Genomic DNA, 18162 nt, shown 5'->3' with positions numbered 1-18162 from the left:
TTGGGTGTATATCTTCTCAGGAAACTAAATTGCTCTAGGGCACTGAGCATATGAAAATATCTTTGCATCATCCATAGTTAGTGTAACCATACATTCTAGATTTAACAATGCAGTCTGTAGAATTTTGTTCCATTTAGGAAATCTGATAATGTGTAACTAAATGTAATTTACTTAATTCTCTTTACATCTATATTTCCTATAAATCACTTTATAATCTTATTTTCCCTTTACTCAGAACCTTTACATATTTTTTTAGAAAAATACTAATTGTACCATGCCTCAAATAGCTTTTGAGATGAGTAACAGTAAAACTAAATAATTTCATACCAGAACAGGAAAAAAAAGTTATAGTGTTAGAAATATTTGTGTAGAAACATTTAGTCAGTCAGAGGTTTATAACCACTTAACATTTTGCTGTTTTTTCTTTTTAGCCCTTCCTCTTTGCTTAGTAGCTTTTAAAAAAATTGACCTAGTATTTTACATCCTGTTTTTTTCTTTTCACACTATGACTATTTGGTTTACATCCTGCTCCTTTCTCTTGACAATATGGATATTTTCCACTGTCATTAAATATTCTTCAAAAATAAATTTAGTGATTATGTAATATAACATCATATTAATGCAGCATAAGTTTATAAATCATTACCCTGGACAATAATTTTTGGAAAATTATTGTTATTTTTGTTATTATAAATATAATATTGATGATAATATCCTTGAATTTCATGTGTGTCTTTGGCATGATTTCTTAGAAATGCATACAGAAACTTCTGACACATGTTGAGATTTCATTCTCTGAAAAGATTATAGCAATTTATACCCTCTGTATGGGAGCGTATCTGTTTCACTGCCCCATAGGAATATTTTCAGTACTAGCCAATATAACATATTTCTGAAGTTTTGTGGGGAGGCGAATGAACATTGTTCAGCATGTGCAGACAGCATATCCATAAAGACATTGACATTGACTGTGCATCAGCCCAAGCTTCTTATAGGATAAGCTTCTTGGGCTTCCCTGGTGGCGCAGTGGTTGAGAGTCCGCCTGCCGATGCAGGGGACACGGGTTCGTGCCCTGGTCTGGGAGGATCCCACATGCCGCGGAGTGGCTGGGCCCGTGAGCCATGGCTGCTGAGCCTGCGCATCCGGAGCCTGTGCTCCGCAACGGGAGAGGCCACAACAGTGAGAGGCCCGCATACCGCGAAAAAAAAAAAAAAAAAAAAAAAAGCTTCTCAGCAAGCATGGCATATATGTCTTAATGCTCTTTAGTTGAGTTCTTTTTTTGAACTTTTGGCCTATTTTAGCTAGAAACTCATATGGTTTCTTCATTGAAGTCTTTATTAAAACTCAGTTATTGACAGAAAAGGACGAAATTTATTTCTTCCATTTTTTTCTCATTCTCTGACACTTGAAATAAATGGATACTATGATTGATTAAAAATTACAGTGATTGTTTTTGTGAATTTTAACGTGTTAGCAACATGTTAACATATCCTAATACTATTTTTAAATACAAAACAAGGCTTTACTACATCTTAAACAAACAAAAAAAACATCAGCCCAGTTTCTTTGGGGAGTAGAAATAGAATTAATCTTAATTAATCTAACCTAAGAAATAAGCATTTAAAAATTGATGTCATTTTTTTCAGATTGGCACCAGCTTTAAAGTGACCTACAATTACATCTTTGCTTTGTGTTATAGGAACTTTATAGTGGTAGCAGAGACTGCAATATTCTTGCTTGGATACCATCCTTATATGAATCAGTTCCTGATGATGAGGAGGTAAATATTATTTACACAAATTGAACAGTGACTTCTAAATCATAAAAAAAGTTTTTATTAATTTACTTTATATGAGAGAAACTTTTAAAGCATTTCTTGCTATTTTGTGATTGTAAAAATAACTTGTGTCTATAATATATTTGGAAAATTCAAAAAAATATTAAGAGAAGAGCATAAATTTCTGAAGTTTATTAATTACTATTAACATTTTGATTTACTTCATTCTTGTTTTTTCCTGTGCATACTTTTTAGCATGGTTAATATTATGCTTGAACATACAACTTAGCATCCTGCTTAAGACTTTTTCCATGTCATTAATAAGTATTTGTAAATATTGTTTTTAATAATATAGCATTCTGTCATCTATTTACCATAATTTACTCAAATATTCTCCTATTGGAAGACATTTCTTTTGATCATTATAAACACATCAAGGTAAATATCTGTTCAAAAATTATTTACATTTCTGATTACTTCTTTGGTTAGATTCCTAGAAGTAGTGTTACCTCTTGAGTTATCATGTATGACATGTTTAAGGTTCTTTATTCACACTATCAAATTTTATCAGTTTACACTTCTACCAGCAGTCTGTTAGTGCCTATCTCAGAGCATAAACTGGTACAAATATGACAGTGTGAATAAAGAACCTGAAAAATGTGGCGGGAAAACAAAGATAAATAAGACATGATTTCTGGTCTTAGTAGCCTCTGAATTTTTTTACTTTTTTGTCAAGCTATCTAAAGGTGAAATCTTCCAGATTTCATCATGTGTCTAATTTGATTTATTATGGCTTTGATTAGTTTTAGTGTACATCTGCTTTAAATACTGAATTTTTTTGTACAAAGCTTAATATGTTCAAATAATTTGGTTCAGCTATTGATTTTGCATTATTATTTAATTACTGTGTCCTGCTGTTTGGGAATTACTATATACATTAAATCTAACTCATAATACTCTAGGCCATGTTAGAAAGTTTAACAATCATTCACCAAATGAAAACTATAAAAAAAAACTAGAAATAAATCATCTTTGACTTATGTATGAAAAAAGGATATTATTTAGAAGAAAACTAAATTGCTTATTTTATAAAGAGAGTATGTGACTCTGATGGTTTATTTCCTCATTATATAGTTACAGTGATAGTTTGAACTCCCCATCTAGAAGAATTTTTGTATATGGGAAGTTAAGCTGAACAAGTAGAAATCAAACAGAGGTACACATAAGTTAGCTTTATAGTTAGGCTTTAGAGCTATGAAACCTTACCTTTTAAAATACACTGTATATATGCTTTAAGATAGGCACCATTCTCAAATTAATATAAAATGGTAAGTGCTAAGATTATTTCCACAAAATTTTAGTTTGAAAGATTTCTGTGAGTGTAGGTAGAACATGAATATGATCACGATGCAGATCCCAATAGAGAAGTCTGTCTACACTAGACCCTGTTCCTTACATGTATATTTACTATTTAACTCATATTTTAAAAGTATTTTCATCTCACCTATCAAATGGATGACTGCTGCCGTTCCCCAGAGAGGCAACTTAACACAAAACAAAACATACACATGCACATACTCACACACTCACTTTGTCTATAGTTTCAGGTAAACTAAATAATAGTAATACTGGTAACTGGGTTCGAATCCCAGTTCTGCCATTCATTAGTGATCTGAGACAAGTTTATGATATCTTCAAACATCAGAATCATCAAAGCAAAATTGTTCTTAGGTTTCCTTTCAAATCCACCCTTGAGATGAGATTTACTTCTCCATCAACCAAGATACAATCCCTTAGGGGTGTTTCTTCTGATATCCAAGATAGAGGAGGAACTTTGTTCTACCATAAGAAATTGAAGGGCATTGGGCAATAGGGGCAGGTTTTATGGTCTTTAAGCATAAATCCTATTATTTAATTGGCAGGCTGTTTTGTTATATTCTGAGGAATCTGCCTTCCTTTTGCCCCCTCTTCCTAACATTTGGTCACAACCAAAGCAAGCCTATGTAACTCCTACTCACTTTTTCCTGCCTGAGATCTCTAGGGTGACTATATTACAGTTTAAATCTGACCTCTCATCAAGAATCTTACTTTATTTTGACAGTTACACAATATGTAGCTGTTTTATTTACCACTTGTGTAGATGTATAATCACTTGCTATATTGAGACAACTCTATATTCTACCTATAAAGATTTTCCACTAATTACCAGTAAGAAATGTAGAATTTATCAAGATGCATGTGTGGAAGATGGTCCAGTTTGGTTTTGTTCTTCCTTCCCGTTATATGGACCTGAACTAGATCCGCTTTAAACTCATGCTTCCCTGTCTCCATAACATTCACAACTATCTGTCAGTAGAACAGGCAGGCTGGATGGATATGTTCAAGCGTAGAAAGAATGTCCACTAGGAGGAGATGTTGTAGAGAAAACTGAAGTAATAGATGGTAGTTAACTTGATCAGTAGGTCTCAAACAGTATATGTGTACCACATCATATATAATATTTTTACTGCAGCTTTCAATTACAAGCAAGATGTTTTATTTGTGTTTTTTAACAATAAAATATACTCCTAATAATACTGTAATATATTTATATTGTTATCCTTTACTGCTATAAACAGTAAAATTTATATGCAACTGCCTTTCCAATTTTCACTTATTTTTGTTTGCTTACCATAGCAACAATAATTTATATTAAAATATAATTTTGCTTCTCTGTTGATTTTTCAAATGAAATTTAAATGTTTAATAGGTTACATATTGGGCTTCCATAGTGAAATTAGAAAGCATGGCCTTTGTGTGGTTCATCTACCCAGGGACATTTTGGTAGATATCTAAGGCAGAGTTAAAGGCTTTTAGAGCTAGAGTAGGGAAGAATAATCACCTAACCCCTAAGGACAATACATCTTTAAATAAACTGTCACTAAATAACCTAACTTGGTAGTTAAATTATAAACCCAGAAAGGTAGGAAATTCAGTAAACACTTGGATGAAAAAATAAAGGAACAGTCTTCAGTATGCTACTCTTGCAAATCAGTGGACTGCTACTAGAAATAAATGAATAGTTTGCTGAGGTTTGGTAATAGTTTTGGATCTGGATACCAGGCATAATGGAATTTTATTTGTGCAACTAAGTGACAATAGCCAATATTAGGTTTACTAATGGTGACAATACCACCATTAGATTAAGTAATGGACTCAGATCTAAGCTTTAACAACTATAAAGAATACCTAAATTAACATATTGTTTTCTGACTGTCCTGGCTGATACTTGGGGAATTTACTGCAAACACCCACTTTTTCTACTGTTATCATTATTTGAATTTTAAGAGTCTAAATCATCATGTTCATCAAAAGGAAATGAACATTCTCAGACATACAATAGGGGCTACCCTTAACATAAAATATTGCTATATGTTGTAAAAGGTAATATATCTAAGATAATTTAAGAATAATCTAAGAACTAATACATTATTGGATTCGGAGTCTGAACAAACTGGCAGCAAACATAAAAGCTGCAGAGTAGGAAGCACACGTGGCCCATAATGCCCAGATACTCAAAAAAAAGAGATCATGTTAAAGTCCTTTAATCATTTGCCAAAGAATAAGAAGGTTAGCCATTCAAAAATTTTCCCCAAACAAGTGAATTGATTTGAAATACCACAGGTAATTAAAGTTCCTCTGTTGCTGATTACATTTATTAGGTACAGCTTTAAAGTTGTAAGAGTACTGTGATGTTTTGTTATTTTAAATAAATACCGTCTAATGCATGTTCTCTTTCACAGAAATCTCCCAGGGAAACCTATATGCTAATGACAAGATGTTACCGTTTCCAATACATTTTGCCTGTCTTTTTCAACTGCTTCCCTAGCTACATACATACATACATACATACATACATACATAAACCTTGCCACTTAATACCAAAAATGATATTACTCTGTTTGATGAACTCCTTATTCCCCACATGTGGATATTTGCTTATTTATAAAAATCAGGTCCATCCAAGCAGTAAAAAGTTGCTCACGTTAATATTTTGGGCTCTCAAGTCAGACTATAGACCTGAGTCCAGCCTTAGCCACATGGATATTAATGTGCCCTCTTCTCCAGGTAACTCCAAAGAGGCATAAAAATGCCTTAAGTAATAGCAGCAGCATCGTGTGTGTGTCTCTGTGTCTGTGTGTCTGTGCATGTCTGTGTGTGTGTATGAGGTAACTACTTTGAAGGAAACAGATAATTTAGATAAAGTCTGATATGTCTATTTAAAATGAAGTTACATTATTTTGTACTGTATGCGGGGTGTTTCTTTTGTTAACTTTTGGTTTGAAATTAACAATTATATAGTTTCTTCAAGAATAATCTAGTTCCTTTTTATCTGATATATTTCATAACTATATTGTGAGCCTAAAATTATGAGGTAGAATAATTGAGTCTTTCTTTTTTGCCCCTCTTTTTAGACTTCAGCCCAATCACAATTAAATCCCGCATTTGAAGACGCCTGGAGCAGCAGTGATGAGGAAGGGTGACTGTCATTCTTAGTACCTTTTTGTCTCTATTGATGAAACTTTTAAAACAGGACTGTTTTATTTTTTTAATTGTCCCGTGACAGCTAAATTAGCCCTGAATTTGGGTGGTTTTTTTCCTTTTGTTTTAAAATGAAGTTAATAGTTGCATGAAGTCCTGCAACAGAGTTCCATATAGTTTATTTAATCAGAACATGTCTCCTTGATCCCAGTTGCTATTGTCTGCCACAGCCTGTATAGCTATAGTAGAAGGAGACAGGTCATGGTAGCCCCTTTGTGGGAACTTGAGCAGATTGTGTGAACAATAAGATGCAGTCTTAGAGGATGAGCACGTAGAGGTTATCAGCACTGACTTTCTCCTGCTGGTTGTACCATCACCTTGCTCATTTTCACTTTCAAGAATGATTTTACTGAGGATTATACCAAAAAGTATAGTTGAAAAGTTAACATCAAAATTTGTTTATTATTATTTATGTATTCCATTTTTGCAATGATTTCATTTACTTAACCGTTGTCTAGCTTTATGTTAAATTTTCTTGAACTCATTGCCTTCCACAATCTAAGAAGCGCATCACAGCAGGTATTTAACTTAGGGAAGATACCATGTTTCCTTTATTTTAATGCATCAGATGGCAGCTTGAACTACTCTTCTATGAATCTGTTTAGGATGTGACCAAGTCCCACTTCATTCATCAAAGCAGAAAATATCCTGGCAGGGAATCTGGCTTAAACATGAAATGTAATAAAATTTCTATTTTATTTTCTGCTCTTCTTGTGTCATAACCCACAAGTGATTATCATGAACCTAATCTTATATTCCCTTTCTGAGTCTATCAATAGGAGACTAGTTAAAGAGGTTTTTGTGAGGTTGAATACCAAGTATAGAGTTGTTGAGTTTTTAAGTGTGTGTTAGGCCTCATATCAGACCTTTCTGGCCAAATGTTTTCCATACGTTTACTTTATAGTTGATCTTAAGCCCTGACCATTTTACTCTCACTTTTTCTCATTTGGTGAGGATTCTTACAATCTTTGAGAATGCTATTGAAATTGGAATTTTTTTTAATTTTAAGAAAAAAGGAGTCTTTCTCCAAACTGCAAATACATATAGGTAACTGGTACATTTCAAAAAGGTCCATCTGCTGGGGATGTGGAATGACTACCCTCCTAGTGCCATGGGATGAGTCTAATCCACTGACCGGGCAGGGCTGACAACCAGTGAGGCCTTATCAGTACCTCTTGTCTGCGACGTTACATGTTCCTGTAGGCATCCATAAACCATTTTCCTTTTCCCCTCTGAGCTCTTCTGAGTCAAATCTCAGCCTGTTCCTCAAAGTAGTCGGAGATGGCTCCACCTGAGCACTCACCTATGTGCTGTGGGCCATTTGTGGGTTTGGTGTGAGGGCCAACTCAGGAGATCACGGCTCCCCACAAGCATTGTTCAGGTCACAAGCTTCTCTGCTGTGTCTGCTTCCTGCTGTCGCAAGCAATCCGTTCCCCACACTAGTAGGGTATAAGAGGGTCCCATCCCTGGAGACCGTGGCTCAGTGTTTAATGAAGAAGGAGAGGAGGGGAAAGGAGCACCTGGTTCCAGCATGCCCCCCGCCAAGACCTGAAGAGTTGATCCAATTAATTTTAAACATACAAAGCCCTGGTCCATGCATATGGGTCCTCATAAGAGCTGCTGCTTATCAACATGCAAAGAGTCTCATGCTCAAAACAAAAAATGTAAAAGAAGTAGTTCATGCCACCGTTGCTTTCCTAGATGTAGACCCTAGCCCCTCTAAGGTTGATTAGGACACCCTAGAGAAGGGGGGCGCTGCTTACAGAGAGGCCACTAGCGACCAATAGGAGCTTATCAGGTAAACACCCAACAGAAAAAACAAAAGGAAAAGTTTTAGTCATCTAGAGGTACAAGCCATTCTGTAAGTTTAAAAAAAAAGGTGGCAGTGTGATGAAGGGACTGATGATTCCATGGACAGGGACAATCCCGGGGGTAAGTTGCCCAGAAGCACCTGGCCCCTTCAGCCTCCCTTTTTTCCTCTTATCAGCCAGAAAAAGAAAGTAAAGACTGCACCTTCAGGGTGCAAAAGCCTGAAACAGGAAGAGAGCAGAAAAACTGACTGCTACTTTTGGTGGATATAAGCTCAAGGGGAGAAAAAACAGGAACTTTAAATCTTAGGTACTAAGCAAACACCAGTCTAGCAAACATAATGCTAATTGTAGATTACTTAATGATTTAAAAGCAAAAACAGAAAATAAAAGGTAATTGAATAATATATACATAAATATAATATTAAAGCAAAATTTTATAATTTGATGTAATTGAAAATCCAAAACTTATATACTAAATGAATATACTAAAGAATTTATATAGCAATAAGATTAAAATGGCACCTTATGATGGATTACTACAATGTTAATGATGTGGTCCCATCCATTGGGGCCCCCATACTCAATATCCAATGTTATTTCTTTTAAATTTTATTGAAGTATAATTGATTTACAATGTTGTGTTAATTTCTTCTGTACAGCAAAGTGACTCAGTTATATATATTCTTTTTCATATTCTTTTTCATTGTGGTTTATCACAGTATATTGAGTATAGTTCCCTGTGCTATACAGTAGGACCTATATTTCATCCATCCTATATATAATAGTTTGCATCTGCTAATCCCAAATTCCCAATACTTCCCTCCCCCACCCCCCTCCCCCTGGGCAGCCACAAGTCTGTTCTCTATGTCTGTGAGTCTGTTTCTATTTTGTAGATATGTACATTTGTGTTGTATTTTAGGTTTCATATATGAGTGATATCATATGGTATTTGCCTATCTCTTTCTGACTTACTTTGCTTAGTATGATAACCTCTAGGTCCATCCGTGTTGCTGCAAATGACATTATTTCATTCTTTTTAATTGTGTGTATATATATATGTGTCTGTGTGTATACATATATATATATACATATATATATATATATATATATATATATATTTATCCCACATCTTCTTTATCCATTCATCTGTAGATGGACATTTAGGTAAATAGTGCTGCTATGAGCATAGGGGTGCATGTATCTTTTCGAATTATAGTTTTGTCTGGGTATATGCCCAGGAGTGGAATTGCTGGTTGATATGGCAACACTATTTTTAGTTTTTTGAGGAACCTCCATACTGTTTTCCATAGTGACTGAACCAGTTTACATTCCCACCAACAGTGTGAGACCCTTTTCTCCACACCCTCTCCAGCATTTATTATTTGTAGACTTTTTAATGATGGTCATTCTGACCAGTGTGAGGTGGTACCTCATTGTAGTTTTGAATATCCAATATTACTGAAATTACTGATTCTATTCAGTCAACAACCTGTAAATATTTTGCCCCTGTACACTTGGCTAACATGTTCTGTTCAGTGCCTATTTCACCAGCCTCTAGCTGCTGTTCGCCTTCACTTCAAAGAGACACAATACACCTTTTCCAGACTGTCCATTGGGTACCTCAGCAGCTTTGCCATCACAGTCTAGGCAGACAGGATCTCAACTGCATCCACCTTTTTCCAGGAGCACGGGTGTGATGTTACATTGATGACATCCTCCTCCATGGAGACTCGTTTGATATACATTTAACATATACAGGTCCAACATGTTTTAGTACTTTGGGGGTTCTGAAGGCAACATATTGTTTATTTACAAATTTTACTTCCAAATTAAAATCAGTAGGTACTCCCGTTAGTGCCCTGAAGGACTCTTTCACCAAGGAAATTTTGGCAACCTCTTGTCATACCTCCTGGAATCTCTAGACCACGTAGGATGGCCATAAGTTGTCCAAGGGCTTATGATGCAAGAAACTGCCCTCCCAGCCTCATACTATGCTCCATTAAAACAACAAGTAAAATACATGCTGAGCTCTCTGGAAAATAGAGGCTCTCACAGACTCTGAGCCTGTGACCTTTCATACCCAACTGCTTGTTAAGTGTTGGGTCGTAGAAACAATACACCAGAAACTCGGCACAGCTACCAAGGCCTCTTTAGACAGGATGGAGCCGAACCTGAGCTCTCTGGCATATTCCACCTGCAGGAGGAGGCGGCTTCCCCTGTCCACAGTCCCTTGTTAAATGCCATGGTGCTGGAGGATGTCACCCCTCCCCCAGATCACTTGGCTGCTCAGAATCCACTTGGGATTAACTGAATGAACAGCAGTAGGAGTACATAGACTATGCAAATGGCACTGCTAACCATAATACATGATGGAGCTCAATGAAATGTTGCTGTTTTCCATCTCTTAGCCAGGATGCCCCTAATTAAGGATGGGACCCAAGAAACAACACACTCAACCAAACTTCTGGATGCCCTGGCCAACAAGTAGCCTCATTTCACATTTATTATAAACTGTTGGGTCATTGCCTAAAATTGTCCCTTTAAGGGAGAAAAAAACTAACAAAGCTGGGACTCTCTTGCCTCACAGATGTCCAAAATATAAATCAAAATCACACATCTCCATATATATTTAGGCCACAATACAAGGCCTTTCCAATTGCACGCCATACTACTTTTAGAGTTACAGACATTATTGATAATAACTAATATATACATTTTTCTTCTAAAAATACACAATGCTAATCTCTTGGAAAAGGTATTCAATAGAACTTTCACATCCCTTGTAGGTATCAGATAGCCAGTTTAATTAAGAGACATAATGGTCTCACACAGCTCTTTTTCAAATTCCACTCAGGTAAATGGACCCCTAAATGGGTCTCTATCTTGCTCTAGGCCTTAATCTCTCTTAATTCAAGGCCCCTTGGCCAGTTTACACCTCACACCAACTTTTAAAAATTTTCTCTCCCCCTTATATTTAAAGGGCATGTGCATTGCCCCCGTGTATATAAAGACTCATTGTAAATGAGACCCTTTTTATAATGTTTTCCCCTATCTTTATAAATGTTTTATCATTCCCTCATCCCAGAAGGGCTGGAGGCCAGATCAAAGGGTGCATTAACCAAATTGTCCATATACTAGACAGCTGTTTACCTGATAGAGGACCCATTTGAGCTGAAACTTTCACCAAAAACAAAAACCCTCTCAGTGCAGCTGCTCACCTTCCTGTTGACTGTTGGTCTTATTGCTATTGGTCTGTATACTTTCATTAATTTACAAGCTGAAGACCCAAACATGGTAAATGTGAGACCCCACATCACCTCGAGGAGATACCCTCTGGGAAAGGATACCCCAGCCCCGTATCCCAGAGGGCATCTCCTAGTCCAAGTGCTCATCATTGGAGATGACTTCACTCTGACACTAAAACCTCGCTTCCAGCAACACATGGGTTACCTCTTCTAAGGCACAAATTGGACGCAGGACATTTTTGCTTTTCTTCCTTCGATATTGGGGATCCCATTACATTTCTGAGCTACTGTCTGCCTAGCCCATGATCCTACTCCTTGTTCTTTGCCAAAAGGCACACCCCTCACACCTGTGCCTAAAGAGAAATCTAGTAGAGGTTACTGCTATGTGTTCTAAATTAATGGAGATTATTGCTTTCCCTGGAGGCATTTGCCTCAATTTGGGGAGAGGACCACCTAGTTCCCAAGGCGTTTTCCTACTCTCACCTTGTGCCTCCCACCATGATCGCCACAGCCACTCTTTCTCCTTGATTACACACAATCCCACTAATCTTACATATACTTTACTAATGTATCATTTCATACTGTCCAACAGAACAACTGCTCGACCTGCTACCTTGATATATCATACCTTTAGCACACTTTCCAACTCCACTTAGATATTGTTGAGGACCCCAAGAATTTCCTATTTCTTGGTTAATGTCATATAAATAGAAAATCTAGTCATAGGCTGGCCTGCAAGGACTCCTTACACCTCTACTTGTGTTCTTCCTTTCTACTCTCTTAGTAAAATGTTTTCTACAGTGCTAGTGCAACTTATGCCCTGCTCGCTAAAAGTCTCCACTAGTATCACCCCCAGGGATTCCTTAATATGATGCCAGAGCGTCACAGGGCCAATTGTATTGACTACATTTTCTTATTTTCTGTATCCTTGATACTGTGGCATTTGGATCCTTGATCGATCCTGGTGACACTGCCCCTTCCAGAACTAATTCCCAGAGATAGCAAAGGACCCCCCTGGAAGCATGCCTTTAGTATACAAGACAACCAATCCAGAGTCCACAACCCCAACCATCCCCTTTATCAAATTCTCACACGCCGAGCCAGTATTCCCCCTGCCCTAACTCACCCCAGAGCCAGGTACCAGGCAGCGAGGAAGCAGCCCTGTAGCCCCAGTCCACTGAAATTATTAAAAATATCCAATCCCAAACTTACTCAGTGCACCTGCCCTGCCTCCCCCATTCCTTCCCACAAAAAATGTTAATAAAGACTCTAGGCCATGCTGCACCCTCTCCCTCTCTGCCTCCTGACTAATCCTGGTCCTTCCCCATGTGGCTCTTCATGGCATGGTGTGCCATGCTTCCTGGTTCTAGGGATATTTGAGTATAAACTATCCTTCATTTCCATGTCTGCGTGTCTTCGAAGAAATCCCAGCTACAAACACTAAGTCATTCTTTTTATTAACTTCACAATACTCCATCTTGTGAATGTACCACCATTTGCTTTTAGCCATTCCCCTGTTTAGGGCCACATGTACAGTGGTAAAGATTGTGAACTGCAGGGGCTTCCCTGGTGGCACAGTGGTTGAGAGTCCACCTGCTGATGCAGGGGACGCGGGTTCGTGCCCCGGTCCCGGAAGGTCCCACATGCCGCGGAGCGGCTGGGCCTGTGAGCCATGGCCGCTGAGCCTGAGCGTCCGGAGCCTGTGCTCCGCAACGGGAGAGGCCACAACAGTGAGAGGCCCACCTACCACAAAATAAAAAAAAAAAAGATTGTGAACTGCAGTATATCACCCTTAGGTAATGTATTTGGGTGATACACAATAACTTTAGTTATTGAATATCATCTTTTCCTCTGGCAGAAGAAATGGTAATTTTGCTGGGTAGGATTCTTGGGTTGTAGTCCTTTTCTTTCATTAGCCTGTAACTATTACGTCCACTGTCTTCTAGCTTCTATTATTGCAGACTAGGATTTTATAATAAAACCAGTTTGATTTTTTTCCCCTTTGTGGGGAACTTTGAGGGTTTTGGTTTGTTTTTTTTTTTTCTTTTTATCCTTAGAGTTCCTTAATTTTATCAGATGTCTGATAAGTCTACCCCTCTCCCATCACTTCCTGGACCTCTTGTGAGCTCTTTCAATCTGAAGCCTCAAGCCTTCTCTCTGCTCAGGAATATTTTCTTCTAATATTTGTTTAATTGTTGCTTCTCCTCTTTTTTTTTTTTTCTTCTCTGCCTGACCTAATAATTGCATGTAAAGTCTACTCTCTCCTTCATAGTCTTATCTTATCCTTCCTGCTCACCTTTTTTTTTTTTTTTTTTAATCCTAGAACAGTTCCTGCTACTTAGTAGGTGCTCAGTAAATACTTGTTTTGTGGCTTCTATTCTGTACTTCGAGATTTTGCACTTGACCTGTGAGGTCACTAATGCAGGCCTGACTCTGATCATCAGGAGAGACTTTAATTATTGTTTTATTCTCCTTCCCACCCTACACCTTTGTTTTGTTTTGTTTTTAAACACTTGGAGAAATAGGAACGATCTATAGAGGCTTCTACTTGAAACTTGTTTTTAATTGTTTCATTCAATTGGTATTTGTCCAATCTTACTGACAGTATATATCAATGAACCTATTACAAAGGTAGTAATCACCTGCAGTTTCTCTCCATTGCCTTTTACATTTTACAGAATTTCCTTCCATGGTGACTTGGCTAACAGTATGTGTCTTTTAGTCATATAAAGTGCTTGTATCCTGCCATATTTCAAAGGACACATATACCAGTTGTTTACTGCACCTCAAATTGATCCCAGTTTTAAAGTCATTTATGCTACACCTGTGAAATGCCTAGTTTTTAAAAATATATAGAAAGAATAAACACACGTTTTATTGACATAGCCCTAAATCTATGTTTTCACAGGAAGTCCAAATACAGCATCATAGATAAGCTTTTTATATTTCCTGCCAAATCTTTTCTTTACAATTAATTGAGGAAATACCTTAATAGAGAAAAAAAGAAGATATCTTCAACTGAAGCATTCTTTCTCTTCAGTCTATACTAAAAAGCCCCATTTAAACTAGATAAAAACCTTTAAAGAAAGCTCTGAAGACAAACCCTTAAACTGTAAAAGTTGTATTAACAGGTTAAAAATAACCTCAAAATGAAGACTCTTCAGTAAAGGACACAAAGGTATAGAGAGCCTACTATTGATAAGACACTAGAAAACAAAAACCTTTAGCTCTGTTATTTAAAGTCTCAGTGAGACAATAATAAAACCAGTTTGTCTCAACAAACTAATCTCAATTATCTTTCAAAGAAAAGTCACTAACCCTAATGGCTGCATAGTTCTAACTCATACTTCATTACTGTTCTGTCATATACTAATACTTGGTTGTTTCCATAAAAATGGTTAATTACTGAAGATTAGAAAAGAGTTTCTGTAAGTTATAATTTTTATAAACAAACACACTGATAGATTTCCAACATATTTTTTTCTCTATATTCAGATCCTATTTACTGAGCCTGAATTTTAAAACTCTTTTGAGTATCATTAGAACAGTAAACTTAAAATCAGTCAAACCATGCCAGAAATGAAATTGGCAAAAAGCCTAGCATGCTTGAGATTTTTCCTTTCAAAAAGTCAGGGAAAGCTAATTACAGAAAGGAAAATAATCACTTTGCTTTGTATTGTGATGAAGGTTCTAAACATCTGAAGTTTAAATCTAATAGAGTTGTTTCTTCTGTTTTAGCTCTGGAAAAAATATTAAATTTTTAGGGGACATATCTAACAAAGCTCAATCATGAATATGGCTTTCCTTTGCAAAAAATATGTATAGTCCTTCTGTGCTGCCTTGATCACTGTACTAAACCCTGGTGCCCAGAATTTATTACAAGTCATTTCTGGTAAGGCAAGCTTGTCTATCTTACTAGAATATCAGCAACATCCTCAAATAAGGGAGGCATAGTTCTTTTGCTGCCATCTAGTTCTTTATTTTTCTGTTTTTAAAATTGGACAATTAAAAAATAGAAAAAATCTAAGGGAAATAATAAGATAAACAACTGTGTTGTGACCTCTCTAATTCTCTGTGTGTAGGAATCTACAAATGCCCTGTATCCTCCTGACAAACCACTCCTCTTTATCCTTATGAGGATACTCATAAACTTTGTACTAGTGGGTTAATACAGCTCTCCCAGTCTTTGCTCTCCCTAGGCTTGGAACTAAATAAATGTCACAATCTTAACTTGATTTGTTATTTTATCACTAAAAACACAAGTCAGTGTTTAATACCAAATTCCTCAAGCTCCTCTTATTTTTTATGCCTTGACAGTCTGTCCAGTGGTTATTGCAGAGAATCTGTAGCCTTGGGCCTAACCAGGGACTTTGTTTCCTAGGCACTGGTGGTCAGCTCTTGAAGGCAACAAATGATTGTCTGAGTGTGGCACAAGAGTGATTGGCACAAGCCACTTCTCCTTTGTTCATCTAATCATTACAGCAAGAGTTAGCAACAGTACTAAACTAGGGCCTGCTAACCCATTCCTGTTCAAACACCAGCAGGAACAGGAGAGCTGCTACTTCCCAGGTGGCTCACACTCCACTCTCCAGCTTCTCTTCAGCTGTATAGTAGCGTTATCCACTGTTCTGTGAAACTGTGTATCATCTATATAAATGTACTGTTAATACTGTGCTAAAATGAGGAAATAGTACTCCTAATAGGTCTTTGAGAATTGAGCTATTAACTATTTTTATTGTATGGTTTTAATGTTTTTTATATATTATGTATGAAAAAATTGGGGTTTCAGTAAGTACTGTGGAAAAAATGTATTAAAAATAACTCAGTGATGATCACTATGAACATGAAGGAATGGTAAGTTTATTATAAAAATGTACTGGTTTCAGAAAGAAATAAATAATAATAAACAGACTGGAAATCAGAAGACCTGAGTCTTCATCTTAGTTTTACTACCAAGTAAACATGTGAAATTTGAATACTATTTTTTTACTTTCTTTTTTTCCATTAGTTAAAAAAAAAAAAAAAAAAAAGGAAGGGACAGAAAACTGGAGTAGAAAATTGTCAAATTCATTCCTGTTCCAAAATCATACATTGTAATATTTAGAAAGCATTTTAAAATGGTATTCACTGTGTGAAATACATAAATAAGTAGAGGTTTATATTCAAGGTTAACTGAAGTTCATTGAAGGCATAGGTAGAGTGTCTTTATAAAAGGCTCATGAATTATCTTATACTAAATAAACACTCATTTTAATGAAATTAACATGTATTTTGCCTAAACTGAAACTTGTAAAGTTCCCATCCAAATTATTATGGGACCACCACTTGATTTAGCAAGTTAACCTCCCTGAGCTAGCTTCATTTGTGGAAAGGGAATAAAATACACCTTACAGAGTTGTAAAGATAAATGAAATAAAGTTCTTACATATAATAATTGTTCAGCTAATAGAACTCTTGTTACTTAAAATCTCATAATTATTGGGTTCTGAGGCCTTGTCAAATTCTCTCAAATTTTACCTCCTCAGGACATGGTCTGCTTATTTATTTTATCCTTCTCTCCCTTCTAGAATGTATATTCTATGAGGGCAGGGATTTTGTCTGTTCTAGTTACTTCTGTATCCTCAGTACTTAGAACACTGCTTGGCAAATAGAAGATGCCATATATATGTGTAATTTATTAGTGAACACCACCATTACCAAGCACTTAAGTGCAGAACAACAATTTCACTCATAATTTGAAAATGATAAAATGCTTAATTGATTATGCTATTTTTAAAATTTACTATGTATGAAATTTTGTTATTAAATATTAGTTAACAACTTGGGTATTACATTAATCTTGTAGTCTTTCTTCTCACCCAATGGCAAAGTGTCCTATTCTTAAGGTTGCTATTGGTCTGTACACCTATCATAGATCCTCCCTGAATCCTTTAGAGGGCTGCTGTTATACCAGAGACTTGCTATATGAATCTCAATAGCCAAACAAGATTAGGGGATCTTTATGAAACCTTGAGTTCAGATTTCTTTACGTGGTCTTCTCCAACTCTAGCCCATTTCCACCTGGTAATATTATGGTTACACTGAATTTCTCCATTGCCTTTGGCTCTAAAGTTCTGGGCATTCTTTTCTTGTCTACCCCCTTTATGGAAAAATGACAAATAGTTTTGGAAATTTTACCTGCTCAGGGCATTGATTATCTTTGTATCCAGAAGGAATGCAAGAAAGGCAAGACAAGGGCTCACAATCTCAAATGCTTACAAAAGCCAGGAGAACATGGTAAATGAGTGAAGGGGTGATGTAACGAGAATCAAATATGAGAATTATATCATTTATTTTTATTGCACTTTGCTATAAGCATGTAACATAAATATATGATATTAGAGATAAAATTTTGATATAAATTCAAATACTAACAAATATTTTAGTTATGCATTTCTTCTATAATTCATTATTTTTTATCTTGAACCAGAGAAATGTGACCTTTTTCTTCATCATCTGTGAGCAATATTAATTTTATTCAAATTAGTAATGTAAGTTTTTCACAGATACGGTTTTTCCAAAACATAGATTCGTCACTCAGGTTTTTGTTTTTTGGGGTTTTTTGCATTTTTAAAATATCTGGGTTATTTATAGAATTCAGTTCCTGTTCCTGGTTAGTTTTTGGAACTACACCTTAGTATACTAACTTCCATTTTTTAGCTCTTTACTCACATTATCAATATTAGCTGAGAAAAGGCAAAATGATCTA

The 18162-nt window shown here is 36.1% G+C and overlaps 1 protein-coding gene across 1 annotated transcript in view; it reads left to right on the top strand.

Annotated features, from left to right (window-relative positions):
- Positions 1-8768, top strand: part of ERCC8 (ERCC excision repair 8, CSA ubiquitin ligase complex subunit) — a 70149-nt gene extending 61381 nt beyond the window's left edge. Inside the window, exons 11-12 of the mRNA XM_060091712.1 lie at positions 1700-1780; positions 6232-8768. Coding sequence (XP_059947695.1) covers positions 1700-1780; positions 6232-6300 — 150 coding nt within the window. The 3' untranslated portion in view covers positions 6301-8768. The remainder of the gene's footprint in view (positions 1-1699; positions 1781-6231) is intronic.
- The last annotated feature ends 9394 nt before the right edge of the window (positions 8769-18162 follow it).

Source organism: Mesoplodon densirostris, chromosome 3 (genome assembly GCF_025265405.1).
Source record: "Mesoplodon densirostris isolate mMesDen1 chromosome 3, mMesDen1 primary haplotype, whole genome shotgun sequence".
Lineage (NCBI taxonomy): Eukaryota > Metazoa > Chordata > Mammalia > Artiodactyla > Ziphiidae > Mesoplodon > Mesoplodon densirostris.
Note: the sequence above shows the minus strand (reverse complement) of the source record. Positions and strands in the feature narration are given on the sequence as shown.